Genomic DNA, 16,426 nt, shown 5'->3' with positions numbered 1-16,426 from the left:
TGAGTTTAGGTATGTTTTGCACAAAGGGTATCGTAATGTAGCCGTGCTGCCTTAAAATGCAGGTGCCTCTTCCCTCTGTGTGGATGGACCCTCCCGTAGGGAAATGAGCTCGTTTACAGCTTTTCACAGGGAAATGTAAAAAAAAGCCAGATTGTGGTGATCTGTACAAGTAAATAGAGATATATGGTTTCCAGTGCAGGTTATAATTTTTCTTCCCAAAAAGCATTTTCATTTCAAGTATTATCGCTATTATAGTCGCTAATATGTCTTTTAGGAGTGTAAATCCAAGGCTGTTGTTTTAAGTTGTTTACTTGTATGTGTTATCTGTTAAAAAAAATACATTTGAAAGTATGTCTGCTGGTAGCACTCCTGACGTTATTTCTGAAATTATTTTTGACTGTTGACTGTTATGAATGCTTAGAGTGGCAAAGCAGAAAGTCAAAAGCTTGTGCTCATACCCAGATTTTATTTTTTTTTAACAGCAGAAGCTTCTCTCTTTTTGCTTGAATGTTTTTGCTTCAATGGTTTCAGAGATGTCAGGGGTATGAGATCCACTGTTGTTTACTTTTACTATGTGGGATGACGTAAGTCCTGTCATTCCTTACAACAGCAAGAAAAGGAATAATAGCTGAACACGTAATATATGAAAACAGATATGGCCAGTTAAATTTTCTTTGTACAAATCCATTGTATTTTAATATCAATATTTAATCATCACCTAGTTTTTTGTTTATTATTCCCTTTCAAATGCTCTTCTAATTTGCTGCAGGCTCTTTAATACTTCAGTTTTATTTTTAAGCTCTTTCCAGCACAGCTTGCATTGTTAAGAAATACATTGAGTTGGTGTGGCAGAACTTCCATGTTGTAAAAAATAACGTCCATTTGCTTATTCCAAGAAGTTGTTACCTTTCAAGGTGAAAAGGATGTCTGTTGGGTTTTTTTTTTTTCAGTCCTTTTTTAGAAAGTCTATTTATCTTTAAGCTAGGATTTTGGAAGGAGCCTAAGGGAGCTGGGAGCACACGGGGGTCTCGTGGCTCTGAAGACAGGGGCGTGGAGCCAGCGATGCAGCGGCAGTGCTGACCCCCCCCCAGCCTGCCCCAGGCTGTTGGGGTGCTGGCTCATGTCTCTCGGCTGAGCTGCTAGTAGATTTGCTCCTCACCCTGTTTCAAACCACCCGAACTAAGTGGACTTGGTGTGGCTGGAGGCACCTCCTGGTCAGCTCTGCAGGTGGATCTGCCCAGCAGGAGCCCCAGAGATGCACATGGCTGGTGACTCCTTCCACCGCGGATGGTGACTCCTTCCACCGCGGATGGTGACTCCTTCCACCGCGGATGGTGACTCCTTCCACCGCCAGTGGTGACTCCTTCCACCGCGGATGGTGACTCCTTCCACCGCCAGTGGTGACTCCTTCCACCGCGGATGGTGACTCCTTCCACCACCAGTGGTGACTCCTTCCACCGCGGATGGCGACTCCTTCCACCGCGGATGGCGACTCCTTCCACCGCGGATGGTGACTCCTTCCACCGCGGATGGTGACTCCTTCCACGGCGGATGGTGACTCCTTCCACCGCGGATGGTGACTCCTTCCACCGCGGATGGTGACTCCTTCCACCGCGGATGGTGACTCCTTCCACGGCGGATGGTGACTCCTTCCACCGCGGATGGTGACTCCTTCCACCGCGGATGGTGACTCCTTCCACCGCGGATGGTGACTCCTTCCACCGCGGATGGTGACTCCTTCCACCGCGGATGGTGACTCCTTCCACCGCGGATGGTGACTCCTTCCACCGCGGATGGTGACTCCTTCCACCGCCAGTGGTGACTCCTTCCACCGCGGATGGCGACTCCTTCCACCGCGGATGGTGACTCCTTCCACGGCGGATGGTGACTCCTTCCACCGCGGATGGTGACTCCTTCCACCGCGGATGGCGACTCCTTCCACCGCGGATGGTGACTCCTTCCACCGCGGATGGTGACTCCTTCCACCGCGGATGGTGACTCCTTCCACCGCCAGTGGTGACTCCTTCCACCGCCAGTGGTGACTCCTTCCACCGCGGATGGCGACTCCTTCCACCGCGGATGGTGACTCCTTCCACCGCGGATGGTGACTCCTTCCACCGCGGATGGTGACTCCTTCCACCGCGGATGGTGACTCCTTCCACCGCGGATGGTGACTCCTTCCACCGCGGATGGTGACTCCTTCCACCGCGGATGGTGACTCCTTCCACCGCGGATGGTGACTCCTTCCACCGCGGATGGTGACTCCTTCCACCGCGGATGGTGACTCCTTCCACGGCGGATGGTGACTCCTTCCACCGCGGATGGTGACTCCTTCCACCGCGGATGGTGACTCCTTCCACCGCGGATGGTGACTCCTTCCACCGCGGATGGTGACTCCTTCCACCGCGGATGGTGACTCCTTCCACCGCGGATGGTGACTCCTTCCACCGTGGATGGTGACTCCTTCCACCACCAGTGGTGACTCCTTCCACCGCGGATGGTGACTCCTTCCACCGCGGATGGTGACTCCTTCCACCGCGGATGGTGACTCCTTCCACCGCCGCAGCTGCGGACGCGTCCGGCTGCGGCTGCGGCCTTGCAAACGCTGCGTTTCTCATGCTTATGTACAGTCCCGCTCACGAAAGCATTTAAACGTGTGCTTCCTCTTTGAGTACATGACTATCTCTACACAGTGCAAACTGGGGGTGAGTACTTGGCTGAAATGGGCTTTCCGTGACCTGATTCTCAGAAGTGCTGAGCACTGGGATCCCTGCGAGGGCAGTGAACGCGGCAGGGCCTTCATTGCTTTGGAAATGGAGCTGAAATGTGGTTACGTGAACCTTGCTTCATGCTCATGTGCTTGCAGAACCCTAGCCCCGTTTTTAAGGATGCGAGACAAGAAGAGAATCCATTTTGAATCTTCAAGGAAAAAAATCCATGAAGGTGTTAAAAAGACAGACATTAGTTAAGCAACATTAATGAATCTGCGTTTTTCAAAGTAAATTTTTGTTTTGTTTGCTTCTGCTTTAAAACACCTACTTCCACAAAGCACCAGAACTGTGTAGTTTAAAGGTTTTTGTGTCTGATTGCTGTATATTTGACAGGAAGATCCTGAGTACCACGTGTTTCATGTGCTGTTTCTTTGAACATCAGCTGATCTATCAGGTTAGAGAAAGTAACCTGATTTTAAGAAAACTAGCACATAAATTGCATTCGTGCTGCTAAAACCTGCTGACACTGCAAAGATAGGTCTTGACAAAAATTTTCTTTGGGCCACAACTCATCTTGTATGGGGTGTCAGATGGATTTTTTATTTCTTTTCTTTCGTTCTTTGTTACTGAGGGCATTGGCAGAGGAACAGGGCTTCTGCTTCTCCAGGAGATCAGTGACTGGCACTGCTTGTCTTTCATCTGCAGCAATATTCCTCTCTGTCCAGGACTTTAATATGCAGAATTTGCTGGAGGAGCAGGGAATCTCCCTACTTAAAATTTTTATTATTGGACAAAAGAAATCGTTAGTGAAGAACAGGATGACAAAAGCCCAGAGGGCACAAATGGTAAGGGAGGTCTGTGGTGCACAGGGTTTTAGGGCCCAATCCCAAGTCACTTTTTAAAGAGATTTTTTTTTTTTTAGTCTGACTAGGCACCAGCTCTTCTGCATGCATGTGTGCTGTTGTCACTGTGTGACCGTGTAGGTGCTCAAATATGGGCGAATGAAATGCCATCGGTGTGAGCAGTGCGCAGATCAATACCAGCGTGTCAGAATGCACAAGCAGAGGTGATGAAGACAGTTATGCAGATGAGAGCACGTAAAAAGCAGTGAGGTGTCTGCAAAAGTAACTTGTGCACAGGCTTAAATAAAGAACATTGCAAATCATACCCAAAATATTTTCTCTGTGTCTATGATTATGTTATTTCCATAGCAACTAATTATGCCATAAACCAAAGATCATGACTTCAGGTGGCATGTGAGCAGAAGGAGATGAGCTATTAAGTATTGAAGACCTTTTTTTTTTCATGCAAATTTCCTTATTTATAAAGAAAAAAAACCAGAGACAATGAAAAAAACCCCACAAACCCTGAAGTCTGCTATATAAGTGAAATTGCTTCTGACTGGGATATTTTTTTCAAAGTTTTGTTGGAGGCATCAGTAAATCTTTAAAGGAGTTGTGGGTACAATTGTGAATATCAAAAGATCTTTGTATTAGCTGAGGAATTCTCTAGAACATTTGACTTTCTCCTCTTGCTCATGCAATCCAGGGATCAAGCGCTTGCCAGCAAACAGCCTTTTTCAGTTATTGAAATTGCTAATAGACAAGCAAGAACCCTGGAAATAAAAGGGAAGGTGTGGGATCTTCTTACGTATGCAATAAGTTTGAGGTTTCAGTGAAACATACTCTCTTCTGCTTGAGTTGCTAAAAAATATATTTTTCTTTCTACAATAAAAGAAAGGGTCTTGAGAGATCCTCAGCTTACGTGGTAATACCCCTTGAGCTGGAGGACCTGCTGGGTGGTTGATTTACATGTTTCTCCGGGGGCTGCACTGATGTGTCTGCCTTTTGGTTCAGGAACTGGCTTTATGGCTCCAAGTTTGACCCACTCACGTGTCTCTTAAAGCCTTTGGCAACATGAGACAGCACAGACTCTTTGCACCATGAAGATTTTTAGGAGAGAGCAGGATCTAGGATTGCTGCTTCTTTGCTCTGTATGGGCTGTTAGAAAGGGGACTGACACGCAGGGACACTGCCATCATATTCTCCATTGCTTAGCCTGTGGAGGGAGATGCAGAGAGGCAATCGTACAGCACTGGCTCAGTGCCTAGGTCCCCCAGTCATGTTTGTAGAATCGTAGCATGGGTTGGGTTGGAAGGGACCTTTAAAGGTCACTAGTCCATCTGCACTGCGTTGAGCACGGACATCTTCAACCACATCAGGTTGCTCAGAGCCCCAACCAGCCTGGCCTTGGATGTTTCCAGGAATGGGGCACCTACAACCTCTCTGGGCAACCTCTGCCAGTGTTTCACCACCCTCATCATAAAAAATTTCTTCTATCTAGTCTCAGTCTGCCCTCTTTAAGTTTAAAACCATTATCCCTTGTCCTATCACTACTGGCCCTACTAAAAAGTCTGTCCCCACCTTTCCCGTGAGCCCCCTTCAAGTATGGAAGGCGGCTGTCAGGTCTCCCCGGAGCCTTCTCTGCTCCAGGCTGAACAGCCCCAGCTCTCCCAGCTGCCCTCACCGAGCGGGGCTCCAGCCTCTGCCCATCTCTGTGGCCCCTCTGGCCCCGCTCCAACAGGCCCGTGTCTCTCCTGTGCTGAGGACCCCAGAGCTGGACGCAGCGCTGCAGGGGGGTCTCACCAGAGCGGAGAGGAGGGGCAGCATCCCCCCCTCGCCCTGCTGCCCACGCTGCTGGTGACGCAGCCCAGGACGCGGGTGGCTTTCTGGGCTGCGAGCGCACGTTGCTGGCTCACGCCCAGTTTCCACCCACCAGCACCCCCAAGTCCCTCTCCGCAGGGCTGCTCTCCATCCTTCACCCCGTATCCATACTGGGGGCTGCCCCGACCCCGGTGCAGGACCTGGCACTTGGCCTGGCTGAGCCTCAGGAGGTGCAGGTGGGCCCACTGCTGGGGCTTGTCCAGGTCCCTCTGAACGGCATCCCTTCCCTCAGGGTCGTCACTGCGCCACTCAGCTTGGTGTCACCTGCAGACTTGCTGGGGGCGCGCTCGGTCCCACTGTCCGTGTCACTGGTGAAGATATCTAACAGTACCAGGCGGGACTGAGCAGAGGCTGCAGACCTATGCACGAGGTTGTCATGTTAAAAATCTTGCCACTCTCTTTTGCCTTGTGCTTTTAGTCATTCATATTCATGCAAAATGAATATACAAAACCAAACGAATCAAAGACTCCATCACAAGGGTGTTTTTCTACTAGCCAAAACAGCCAGCCTGGCCCTGAAGGTTGGTTTACCCTCCAGGCAGAAGAGGTAATGTTTCTCTTAGTCTTTGGACCAGGTATGTTTCTAACAGAGCCTGCATCACTGAATCCAGCATAACTAAACGGTAGCTGCAAAGAGTGCACTGAGGGGAGGGAAGGGATTGCTTGCTAGCGACGTTGCTGAAGAAGGGGACAGGCAGTGCCAAACAGTTTCAATTAATGCTCTTACGTGGTGATCTCTGTGTATGTGAAAATAAAAAAATAAACATTTGGAGTTTATTTATCAGTTTATCGCCCTTAGCTGATTGTAATGCTGTGGTGTGGAGCAAAGTTAGTAACATACAAAAAGCTCCCACTCTTATATTAATTCTTGATCTTAGACATTTTGTTCACTGAAGCTACTGGCAAAGACTATCATGTCTCATGTGTGCGCCTTTGCACACCCCCCTGCTGCAAAACAGGAGCAGTTGTCACAATCATACCCTGTACTTATATAGCATAGTTCAGTAATAGCTTCCAGCAGGATTTTTTAAAAATTTATTTTATTTCATGGAACACTTAACATTTTTTTATGAGATGCTCACTAACAGGCTAGTGAGGTTAATGCAAAGTGGGTTTTTTTCTTTAGGAGGATGCAGCAGGTATGTAGTTTTCAACACAGTGACGAGAGGCATTAGTAGAAGGAAAGGCAATGTCACTATTAAAGGACTAATGAGACTAAATTAATGAGGAGGTGAGTTAGTGGCTACATTTTGTGTGACCTGAAGGGGCTGATGTTTTGTGATCATGAGAGTTAAATCATGGAGCAAGAAGAGAAAGCAGCATTCAAAATGGATAAAAGGAAGGCTTGATCTAAAGCGGTATCGAAATACCCGTTGGTTTCAGCTGATGGTTCCTTCAGGTCCAGAGGCGTCACACGCAGCAAGGTGTGAGGAGGGGAAGCCCTGGACATGGAACAGGGAAAGGAGCAGCTGGGTCTGGAAAAGCACAGTGCCCCAGAAGAGGAGCCAAGGGCGATCAGGGGGCCGGAGAGGCCCTGGAATCAGCTCTCACCCAGACCACGGGCACAGGCAGGTTCTTTCGGGATCCTCAGTAGGACATTTTGACGCTCTAACCATTGCTTGAGCTCAGAGCATGTGCACAAGGCTCGCTGCAGCCTGGGCAGCGGCGGTGGTGCCCTGGGGAGCAGGGCTCAGCAGCACTGCCCGGCCTCGGCCGCACTGGGGGCTCGCTGCTGCCTGTGCCATAGGCAGCACACTGCGGGCCTCATCCTGCTCGGCCCGGGCACCTGCGACACCTTCAAAGGAGGAGCGGTGCTGTGCCCAGCCTGCCCATGGGTACTGGCCGCCCGCCCCGCAAGGCGGCGTGGGGTGGGCAGGCAGCTGGAGCAGCAGCCACGGCAGCAAGGGCAGGGATCGGGAGCAGGTGTGGCGAAGGTGGTTGGAGCGTGGTGCGGGGCCTGCGGTGGCCGCAAGCACAGGGCAAGGTGGCAGGTGGGAAGTGCGGGCTGAACAAGTAGGTGCACGTCTGCAGGTGACAGCTGAAGCCATGGATGAGGTTGTTCTGAGAAAGGGTGTGATGGGTAACGCAGCTGATGCACTGCTGATGCCCAAAGTGGTTACGGTTTATAGCCTGGAGCTCATCTGACATCGTTAGCGCTGCCTCCCCTCTTCCAGGGCCGGCGTGTTGGCTGCGGACACTGCACGGTTACCAGCCCTTGCTCAGAGCGGCAGGGACAGAGTTGTTACAACGTAAATGGTACCGTGCCACCAGAATCAATACAAATTGAACCTCTGCTGGCGAGCCGGCACGGTGCTTGCTTTCTTGCGTAGGGGAATCGATATGAATTGGCCACAGGATAGGAATATGCAGCTGGGGAGAGAAAAAGTAGATGGAAAGCTGAGGTGAACAGAGGTCGCTAGGTTCAGGCTGTGATTTTAGGCTCAATCGTTAACAAAAAGTTTTGTGAAAGCTGTAATTCATCTGCCCCTTGAGTCATCCTCATGGCGACAACGGCCCAGCGACACAGGGCTTCCGAGGTTTGTTCTTGGTTCACGTAGGTATTACTTTATTATAATGGCTTAAATGTTGATACGGGTCCCAGGCATGTGCCTGCCCCTTTCATCATCCACTTTCCGCCAGGGATGGGCAAAAGCAGAGTACATCAGCTCTTTGCCTTTTATTGCTTTTCACCGGTTCCCGTGCTCACTCCATCATACAAGCACACCATCCCAGCCACGGCTGACCTGCCGGGGCAGTCTTGCTTATCTCAAGGATTCCCCTTTTAGGCGAGCCACTCTGACTGGGTTTCCTAGCGTGGAAGATTTAATGAAAGAATGATTCTGGAGCTGTATAATATCTGTATCCCAAATGACTCTGTTTCTAATTAGCTGTTGATGTTGGTGTGAGAAGGAAGAACAGTGACGACTTGAGAGCTGAATTTTACACTGAAGTGCCTTTGAAATGTGGTGTCAATGAGCGGTGCTGAGGGATGCTGGTGAAAGGAGGCTGGGGTGAAAGTACCCTTTATTGTAAGGGTCCCGTGGGACCGCCACCTTCCTCACGCGTTTTTCTGCAGTCAGTCTGAAATATGCCTACTGGGTGTCGATGTTTAGTATTTGGTATTTAAAAGCAGCATTTAGAAACTCTCCCTGCTACCTCAAATCTTGGTTTTATAATTTATTCCACCCGTATCAAGGACTGAATTCTTTTGGGGACTGATGATTTCTTCCCTTAAGGAAAGGTGAAATCAAGTGATTTCTACCCCCTTTCTTACCCAGATTGCAGTAAGTGAGCTGCTTCTGAGCCTTCAGATGTCTAGTTTACAGTAAATATGCCAAATTGGCTTCTGTAACTGCTTGTAGTACAGTGGGCACCCTTGTTAAATAACGATTATCCGACTTGACAATATTTCAACGTAATCTGTGTACAGAGCTGTACCCAGTTTTTCTTTTTACCGTTTAATACGGAGCTTCGTGCAGAGGAATTTCTGCGTACTGACAGGAGACATAGAAAATAATTGAACCACTTCGGCGTTTCCATTGCCAAACTGGTCTAGTTGCCATACAGACAAGCAGGAAGATTGGAGGCAGAACTGTTTGGTGCCACAGGAAAAATAAACGGCGTATTGGAAACTCAGACCAAGAACAGATCTGCTTGCCTGGGACCGTCTGGATGTCCTAGGAAAGGAGGACTCCTTCCTGGGGACAGTCTGTACCGCGCCGGAAAGGGAGGGAGGGCAAACGGAAGAGCGAGCTGCATTGGGGCTAGGAAGTAGCTCTGTTCTTAGGGGTAGGGAAATTAAAAAGTGGAAGAGTTGTTAAGTCACCCAAAGTTGTTGAAACAGATGGCGCAGGAGTTATTAGCCTTGTGTTTTGTGCTCAAGTTCTTCCTCTCTAAAGCTTGCACCAGGTATGCCCAGTGTATTTATAGTTTGCAGAGGAAATGAAGGGAAATAATTAGACTCTAGCTTTGCAGTTGTAAATTAACAGAATTAGAGGGCGGTTTGCAAGGGTGAACTGCTCAGGCTATGTGCAAACCCAGCCCATTTTACTTTTGCTAATTTGTTTGTTAATTAATTGGCACCTGTGTCTCTTGATTTGTGCCCTGACTGGCAAGATGCTTCGTGCAAGAAACCCATTTTCATCTTGATTAATTCTCTGCTGGGGCAAACCTTTTAAAAAATCCTAGCCAGCCGGCTCCTCGCCTAGCTGCAGGAGCTTGCAGCCAGCATCCTGCGCCGGAGGGATGAGGGAAGGAGCCCCCATCCCGCGGGTGGGACGCGGCGCCTATGGAGGGAAGTGAGTGACTGGCCCGGGAAGCGGAGCGCGAAGGCGGTGAAGGCGCCTGGGCTCTCCCGAGGGTCCCGCCGCGGGTAGCGCGGCCTCGGGCGGCTTTTCCTTGCAGGAAAACTTGCGCGGGGCGGATTTGCTACTCTGCTGCCCGTGGGGGTGGCCCCGCCGTCGGGAAGCGGCCCCCGCCGCGGGGAGCCCGGGGCCAGCGGGGCGATACCTGGGGGGGCGGCCGGCCCGGGGGGGGGGGGGGGGGACAGCCGGGCGGGGGGGGGGGGGGGGGGGGAGCCGGGCCGGGGAGCAGCGGGCGAGCTGGGCCGTACGTTTTGCTGAGCGGTGATTCCGCGGGACCGAGCGCGTCAGGCAAACCCGGGGATGGAGCCGCGGCGGAGCGGGCGAGGCGGCCGGTGCTGACCCCGGGCATCCCACCGCGTACGCGTGAGGAATCCTGACACCGGTTCCCTGCGTGAGGAATCCTGACACCGGTTCCCTGCGTGAGGAATCCTGACACCGGTTCCCTGCGTGAGGAATCCTGACACCGGTTCCCTACGTGAGGAATCCTGACACCGGTTCCTCCCGCCCGTGCCGCCGGCAGCCCGCGCCCCCCGCCGCGCCGCACGAGTTTCGGAGCGGGGAGGGGGCCCCGGGCCGGCCCCCGGCGGCGGTGGGGGGGTCCTGCCGCCGCCTCCCGGGCCGGGGTGGGGGGTCGGATCGCGGGGGCGGCGGGCGGGGAACGCCATTGGCGCGGCGCTCGGAGGAGTGGCGGCGGCGGGGGCAGGGCGGGGGGTGCGGGAGGGGCCGGCGGAGCGGCGGGGGCAGCCGGTGCGCGGGGCGGGGGCAGCCGGTGCGCGGCGATGCGCCGGGCAGGGCCGGGCGGCGGGGGCTGCGCGGCGCGGCGGTAAGCGCTGCCCTCGGCCGCGGGGCTGGTGCGGCGGCGCCCGCCGGGTGCGTGCGGGGCGGGGGGTTACATGGCTTGTGCCGTCCGGGCCAGGTCACGCTGCCGCTCTGTGGAACGCGCTCGGCGGGGGGCAGCGGACCGCGCTCTCCTCCTTCCCTTCGCCGGGAGCGGGGTGGGCCGGGAGGGGCGGCTGTGCCGCCGGCGGGGCCGGGTGCCCGCACAGAAGGCTCTCTCCGGTGGAAGCACGCTGCGCCCCAACTCCCGGCTACGCAGCCTTCAGTTCGCCAACTTCGCCGCCGTGCAGCACGTGTAACTCCTTGGCAGGATGGCAGACAAAAGAACAGCTGGTGCAAAGCGATAGGGGATTCGGAGCGAGGAGGAGGAAAGCCAACCGCAAACCTTTCGCCCGCACCGTCGACACCCGCCGATTGCCGGAGCAGCGGCTGCGCCGGGGCGCGCGGGGCCACCATGCGCAGGTCTAGCACCGATGAGTCGACCTACCACCGGAGCCCTTCCCTGGACAGCAAGGATTACAGTTTCCCAAATGGCGCCTTCCGTCGCTACAGCAGCATGTATGGTGGCCAGTTTGGGGCTGCCAGCAACTCTTTTTTCGGATTCCACACCAACCCAGGCCCTAAGGCCACCAAGGCTAAGTACACGTCCCCGAAGGGAAACAAGTACGTTGTCTTTTACCTGGATCTCTCATTTATTTTTCTCCTAGAACTGAAGAGGTGCAGCATGGCTCATAACTGCCTGCAGTGTATCAAGTACCTAATGTTTGTCTTCAACCTTCTCTTCTGGGTGAGTACGTGTTTGAAACTGCGAGGCGGTTGCATTCATGTCTGTTTGCTGAGGTGGAAGATGAACTTGTTGCTGCTTTTGAACTTAGAAGTTTAAACTTGGAAGTTGAACAAAGTGGTGCCTAGGCGCCCTGTTCTGTGGCCTCGGTCACGTGTGGGGACAGCCTGCTGAGGGCTTCCTTCACCGTCTCCTTTCCTGGCCTTCAGCCGTGTTTCAAAACGCACAAAGCAAAAGAGCGTGTTTATAGAGGCCAGTTGCATGAATGCCTTCATCACTTTGTTCCAGTTCCTTTGGTTGCCCTCATCTTCCATTCTCCCGTGTGCTTGCCTCTAAAGTCATGCATAGTCTTAGAGAAATCACTGAGGGCGTTCATGACTTTAAAGTCGAGCACATGCTCACATCCATTGCAGTATCGTGTATGGCGCGCTTGGTACGTCACGATGTAAAAGCCTGTATCAGGAATCTTCAAGTGATTGTTCTCTGTCCCCGTCAGTGATGGGTCCTGGCATTGCTGTTGCCTCCTGAAGACATGGCTCCGAAGGGTGGAGGGAGACCGGAGCCCTCCTCACTTCTGGGGCTGCTATGCTGTGGTGAGAGCTTATCAAATCACTGCGAGGCAGGCGTGTGTCAGCAGGATGCCGTGATGGGATGTATGGAACCGCATCTCCCCATCACCTTTGTAATAAATGAGGTGGCTGTCAACAGCAGGGTGGTGGGGCATTTCACTGCCACGAAATGGAGCACAGAGACTAAAGAAGCTCTGTGGGGGTTACAAGTGCTGTTTGTCCTGTAAAAAAAAGGGAGTAGCATGATTACTAGGGGTTGGGAGGAGTAATTTCCAGTTTAAAGTCTCCCGTCCAAATTTGTGTGTGGGAGGGTCTATTGCCAGGTCCTCAGGAGGTGCCTTTAAATGCCACGTTCTTCTGGAGCGGTTTGTTAACATGCTGAGGGAAATAAGGGGTATTGTGAAGAGACACCACTTCTGTCCTGGCACTTAAGGAGGGGGTACATGGTTGCAATTGGATGTTACCGTGCCCATATTACGGGTTGTCTGTGCTCTCATGAATTATCAGAGGTACGCGGAGGGCTGTGAGTGAGATGGAAAGAGCCGTTCTCTAGTGTGCACTGCTGTACAGCTATTTAAAACCAGGCATGCTGCAGTGCTGGTGCACTGGTGCATCGGGAAACACAAAGTGCAGACAGATTGTGCTGACCTGAGTCATACCAAGGAGTCCTGATGTGATAAACTAGTGCACATCCCCTGAACCGGCATGGTACTAACCAGAGCTATGAAACACAAGGAGGGTGCTCTCTTTACACCCTAAATAAACTGGTAGAAAGAGTGCTTGTAAGACTGCAGTCTGTCTTTCAACTCTGACTCTGGTTGCTTCTGCATGCCTAAATATTGTCGAATATTTATTGCAGCTTACTTCAGACTTTTCTGAAAAAAACAAACACTACCTTTCTTGCTCTTTTAAGGCTCATGTCTTTACTGGCTGTCCCTGATTGAGGTTGTAGCCCGGACAGCTAGTTGAAGTGTGTGCTGGAGAAATGCAATAGGATGCTGGAATGAATAGCTCTTTTCAGGACTATGCATGGTATTGCCACGAAGGATACTGGCTGCATTCTGATTCCTTTTACAATATTCATCTTTCACTGAAACATATGCACATGATAAGACAAGGTACTGCTGCGAGTAATGCCTGTGTGTTTACAAAGGCAAGATGACACATAATAATCTTTGGCATACTTTCCACCAGGAAAGCCTTAATCCTTTGAGAGAGGTTTTTGCCTTTCCCCTGAAACCATTAAAGCTATTCTCAAATGCTTGGAGGGAGAGAACACACAGGGGTCCCAAAACGAGAGAAAAACTACATGCCAACTGGGTCCTTGTGAACCACAGCATACGAGCAAGGGAGTGGGTGGTGTCAAATACTGCAGCACAATTTCTGTTTTGTTTCCCTTTCACATGCTACCTGCACAGCAGGAGTGATTTATGATGATCATGTCCAAATGAGGTTTGCACAGCATGTAGTTATAATAGATGCAAGCTCTTCACCTTCTCACAGTGAAGAAAGTAACTAAAAAGAGATGATTTTTAAAAGTACTGGCTTAAGCTGACCTGTCTTTACTAAACCCCCCAAAAATATTTCCATTTCTAGCGATCAAAGATCTTGGAATGATTGCAGGCTGATGATGTAACTGTTTCGCTTTTCAAGTTGTTGTCAGTTATCTGTCATGTTTTACTTTGTGAAATTAAAGGAGAGGCACCTCTGCAAGAAGACCGTATTTCTCTTTGCATATGTGCTTGTGGAAGTTTTGCTGTCTCCACCTTTCCCCTCCACCCTTCTCTAGGCAATTTGTTAGTGACCAACAATAGTAAGTTGGAAGAGGAATTGTTTTTTTCGTGTTTTGAACTCCAAATAAAACCTGCAGTTGTTTCCCTGTATAGAGAGTAGTCATTTCATTAAATGAATTAAATGCCTCTTATAGGTTGTTCCTGCTTTTTATTCTGGTTTGAGCAAATGCTTTGATTTCCTTCAGAAATCATATTTTCGTTTCCTTCTTCCTCTGCCTATTCATTAACTCCAGTCCATTTTGTGCATCTCTACAGCCTGTTTCCCAGTACCTTCAGCTGTCCTTCCCAAGTGTGGCAGAAAAATAATCCTCAGCTCTGTGCAACTCTGGTGGGATCGGTGCTGCATTTCTGAGGAAAAGACCCTTTTCCAAAAAGTCTGGTGAACTTATAGGAAACAAAATCTCAGAGACCTTGATTTTAAATGTTCCTGGCAAGCTTTATTGGATTAGGTGCTGTGCTCATGCTGTAAATTTTTTAAAAGCTGTCATATAACTGTGAAAACAACAAATTTCTCCTCCCCTTTCTGATGGTTTGAAGGGAACGCAAAGCTCCTTCATGAATGTGAGAGGTTGAGGTGCCTTGTCACTGTTGGTGCTGAATCAATTAATTAGTCCAGCTGACCCGCAGCTATTAATGTAAAGAAAAAATCTGATAGTCTAGAATAGCTCTTTTCTCCATGAAGGGTCCTGCACAAATTGCTCTCGGTGCATTTGCAGCTGCTCAGGGGTATTAAGATACTGAAACTCAGGCAAAACGTTATTAGACAGCAGCGCTCCCGCTCTAATGGGAATTGCCATTCAGAGGCTGTTCCCTGGAATATGGCCAGATGCAGAGGAGTCGTCATTGTATCACTGCACTGGTTTGTAAGCTCCCGAAATAACTTTTGTCACCTGATACATAATACTTGCCTGGCTTCATTCAGTTTTATGGACTTCGATTTTCTTTTGTTGAATTGCTGAACCTTTGAGACTGAAGATCACCCCAGATGACCGCAAAGCAGAATATTTTTATTTCATAATGAAATATTTGTATTACACTGTGAAATACCCAAGGAAGAACATTTGTTTTCCCCATTCTGTCCTCCAAACATCCAGGGTTTCTTTATGACAGTCAGTAAAATGAACTATTTTCTTTCTGTGCTTGTAATCCAAGGCTCTGCTTGCCTTCTCTTTTTTCATTAAAAAAAAAGTAGGATATATCCTAAAGGCTGAGAGAGTGCTATAGAAAGAAAAACATCATCTCCTTAAGCCCTCTTGGCTTATGCCAGCATTCCCACTTTCTTTGACTTCTAACTCCCAAACCTCCAAGACTCAAAAGAGGGAACGCACAGAACCGTACTTGTGTTTCCAGTGGCTCTTGCTTTCCTTAAGATTCTTTTTTCCTGTGCTAGAGAAAACTAGCTAGGTCATTAGCAATTTGCCCATCAAAGAACTGAATACCTATATCTGACTCTTCAGGTAACACTTTAACCAATAGAGAAGTCCAGTAAAGAACAAAATTTGCAAAATGTCGTTGTTAGTAGACTAGTTAGAGAGGAGACAGCAACAAAAAGGAAGGGGACCAAGCAGGTTGCTGTTAGCAAACTTGCCATTAATCATTTCTATGTTTGTGTCTCCTTTCTATTGTTAAAACATCCTAAGGTTGTATGCACTGTAAGGAAGTCGGAGTCTTCGGAATGGTATGTGAAGACTGATCCAGTGGGTTGGCTCCCAGAGAGCTAGGGGAATATTCTCTTGTAGTTTGAAAACTTGGGAGTTGCTGTCTGCCGGCTGGGATGAGCAGCTGGAGCTCTGGTTTCCACCTTCCTGCCTAGAGAGATGAAGCAAAGCGCTTGGCTTTGATTTGTCATTTGGTCCATATAAAATTCCCAGCCGCAAGGGCTCTGAGGACGGTGCATCTTGGCTTCTGAGACACAACGCGCAAATCTGAGACGTGTGGGAACACGGAGCCAAGGAAGTGGCAGGTAGCACTGGTGGATGCACTAGGATCTCTGTGGAAAAAACCAAGACCTTCTTTTATCTGATTCCAGGGACCAGCTGTGGGTCTCTTCCTTTGGCTTTGATGCTGTTGATGGTTCGTGGACCACGGTTTGGGAAGTACTGCTGGCCTGGTGTGCTAGCAATATTGCCAGCAGACAATCTCTATTAACTTGGTTGTGATTGGAAAGAAGGAGAGGAAGTAATGAAAATGAGAAATCCCTCATTACTGGCATAGTTTTCTATCCTTACACTTCAACTTCAGTGGCACAGGTATGTCTTGTAAGAACTACGCAAATGTTTCTAATATCTGGAAGGCTGAGCGTGCAGGGCAGCTGGAGAAAGGAACAGCTTGATCTGAAAATGCACCATGGGGCGTTGGATGATCTGTGAGTGACCCTGGCCAAATTCGACCAGAGGGTGGAGGCAGAGGGGTGTCTCTTCATTTCTTTGTACCTCATTGGGAAGCCATCTGACATTATTAGTTTTGAGGAGAGCTGTTAGCTGAGCCTGTTCCCAAAGCTGGGGGATTTTGTAAGAGAAGCAGCTGATTTTGCTGCATCAGGTTCCTTGTCCTTCATCTGCATCCTCCATCAGTCAGCTGAATGAGAGTGATGGCTAAAACAGCCAGAAACTCTACAGATTGTTAGTGACTGAGGACAGCAATCA

At 50.2% G+C, this 16,426-nt stretch overlaps 1 protein-coding gene across 6 annotated transcripts in view; it reads left to right on the top strand.

Annotated features, from left to right (window-relative positions):
• TSPAN4 (tetraspanin 4) overlaps positions 1-16,426 on the top strand; it is a 443,813-nt gene that overhangs the window by 222,597 nt on the left and 204,790 nt on the right. For 4 of the 6 annotated variants that reach the window (XM_037401841.1, XM_037401844.1, XM_037401843.1 and 1 more), the window contains one exon: positions 11,343-11,422. In XM_037401841.1, coding sequence (XP_037257738.1) covers positions 11,360-11,422 — 63 coding nt within the window. In that variant the 5' untranslated portion in view covers positions 11,343-11,359. Of the gene's footprint in view, positions 1-10,599; positions 10,622-10,687; positions 11,423-16,426 lie in introns of those variants that run through there. The other 2 variants (XM_037401845.1, XM_037401840.1) reach the window with 2 other exon arrangements.

This window comes from Falco rusticolus, chromosome 10 (genome assembly GCF_015220075.1).
Source record: "Falco rusticolus isolate bFalRus1 chromosome 10, bFalRus1.pri, whole genome shotgun sequence".
NCBI lineage: Eukaryota > Metazoa > Chordata > Aves > Falconiformes > Falconidae > Falco > Falco rusticolus.
The sequence above is the reverse complement of the archived record's forward strand: the minus strand, read 5'-3'. Positions and strand labels throughout refer to the sequence as shown.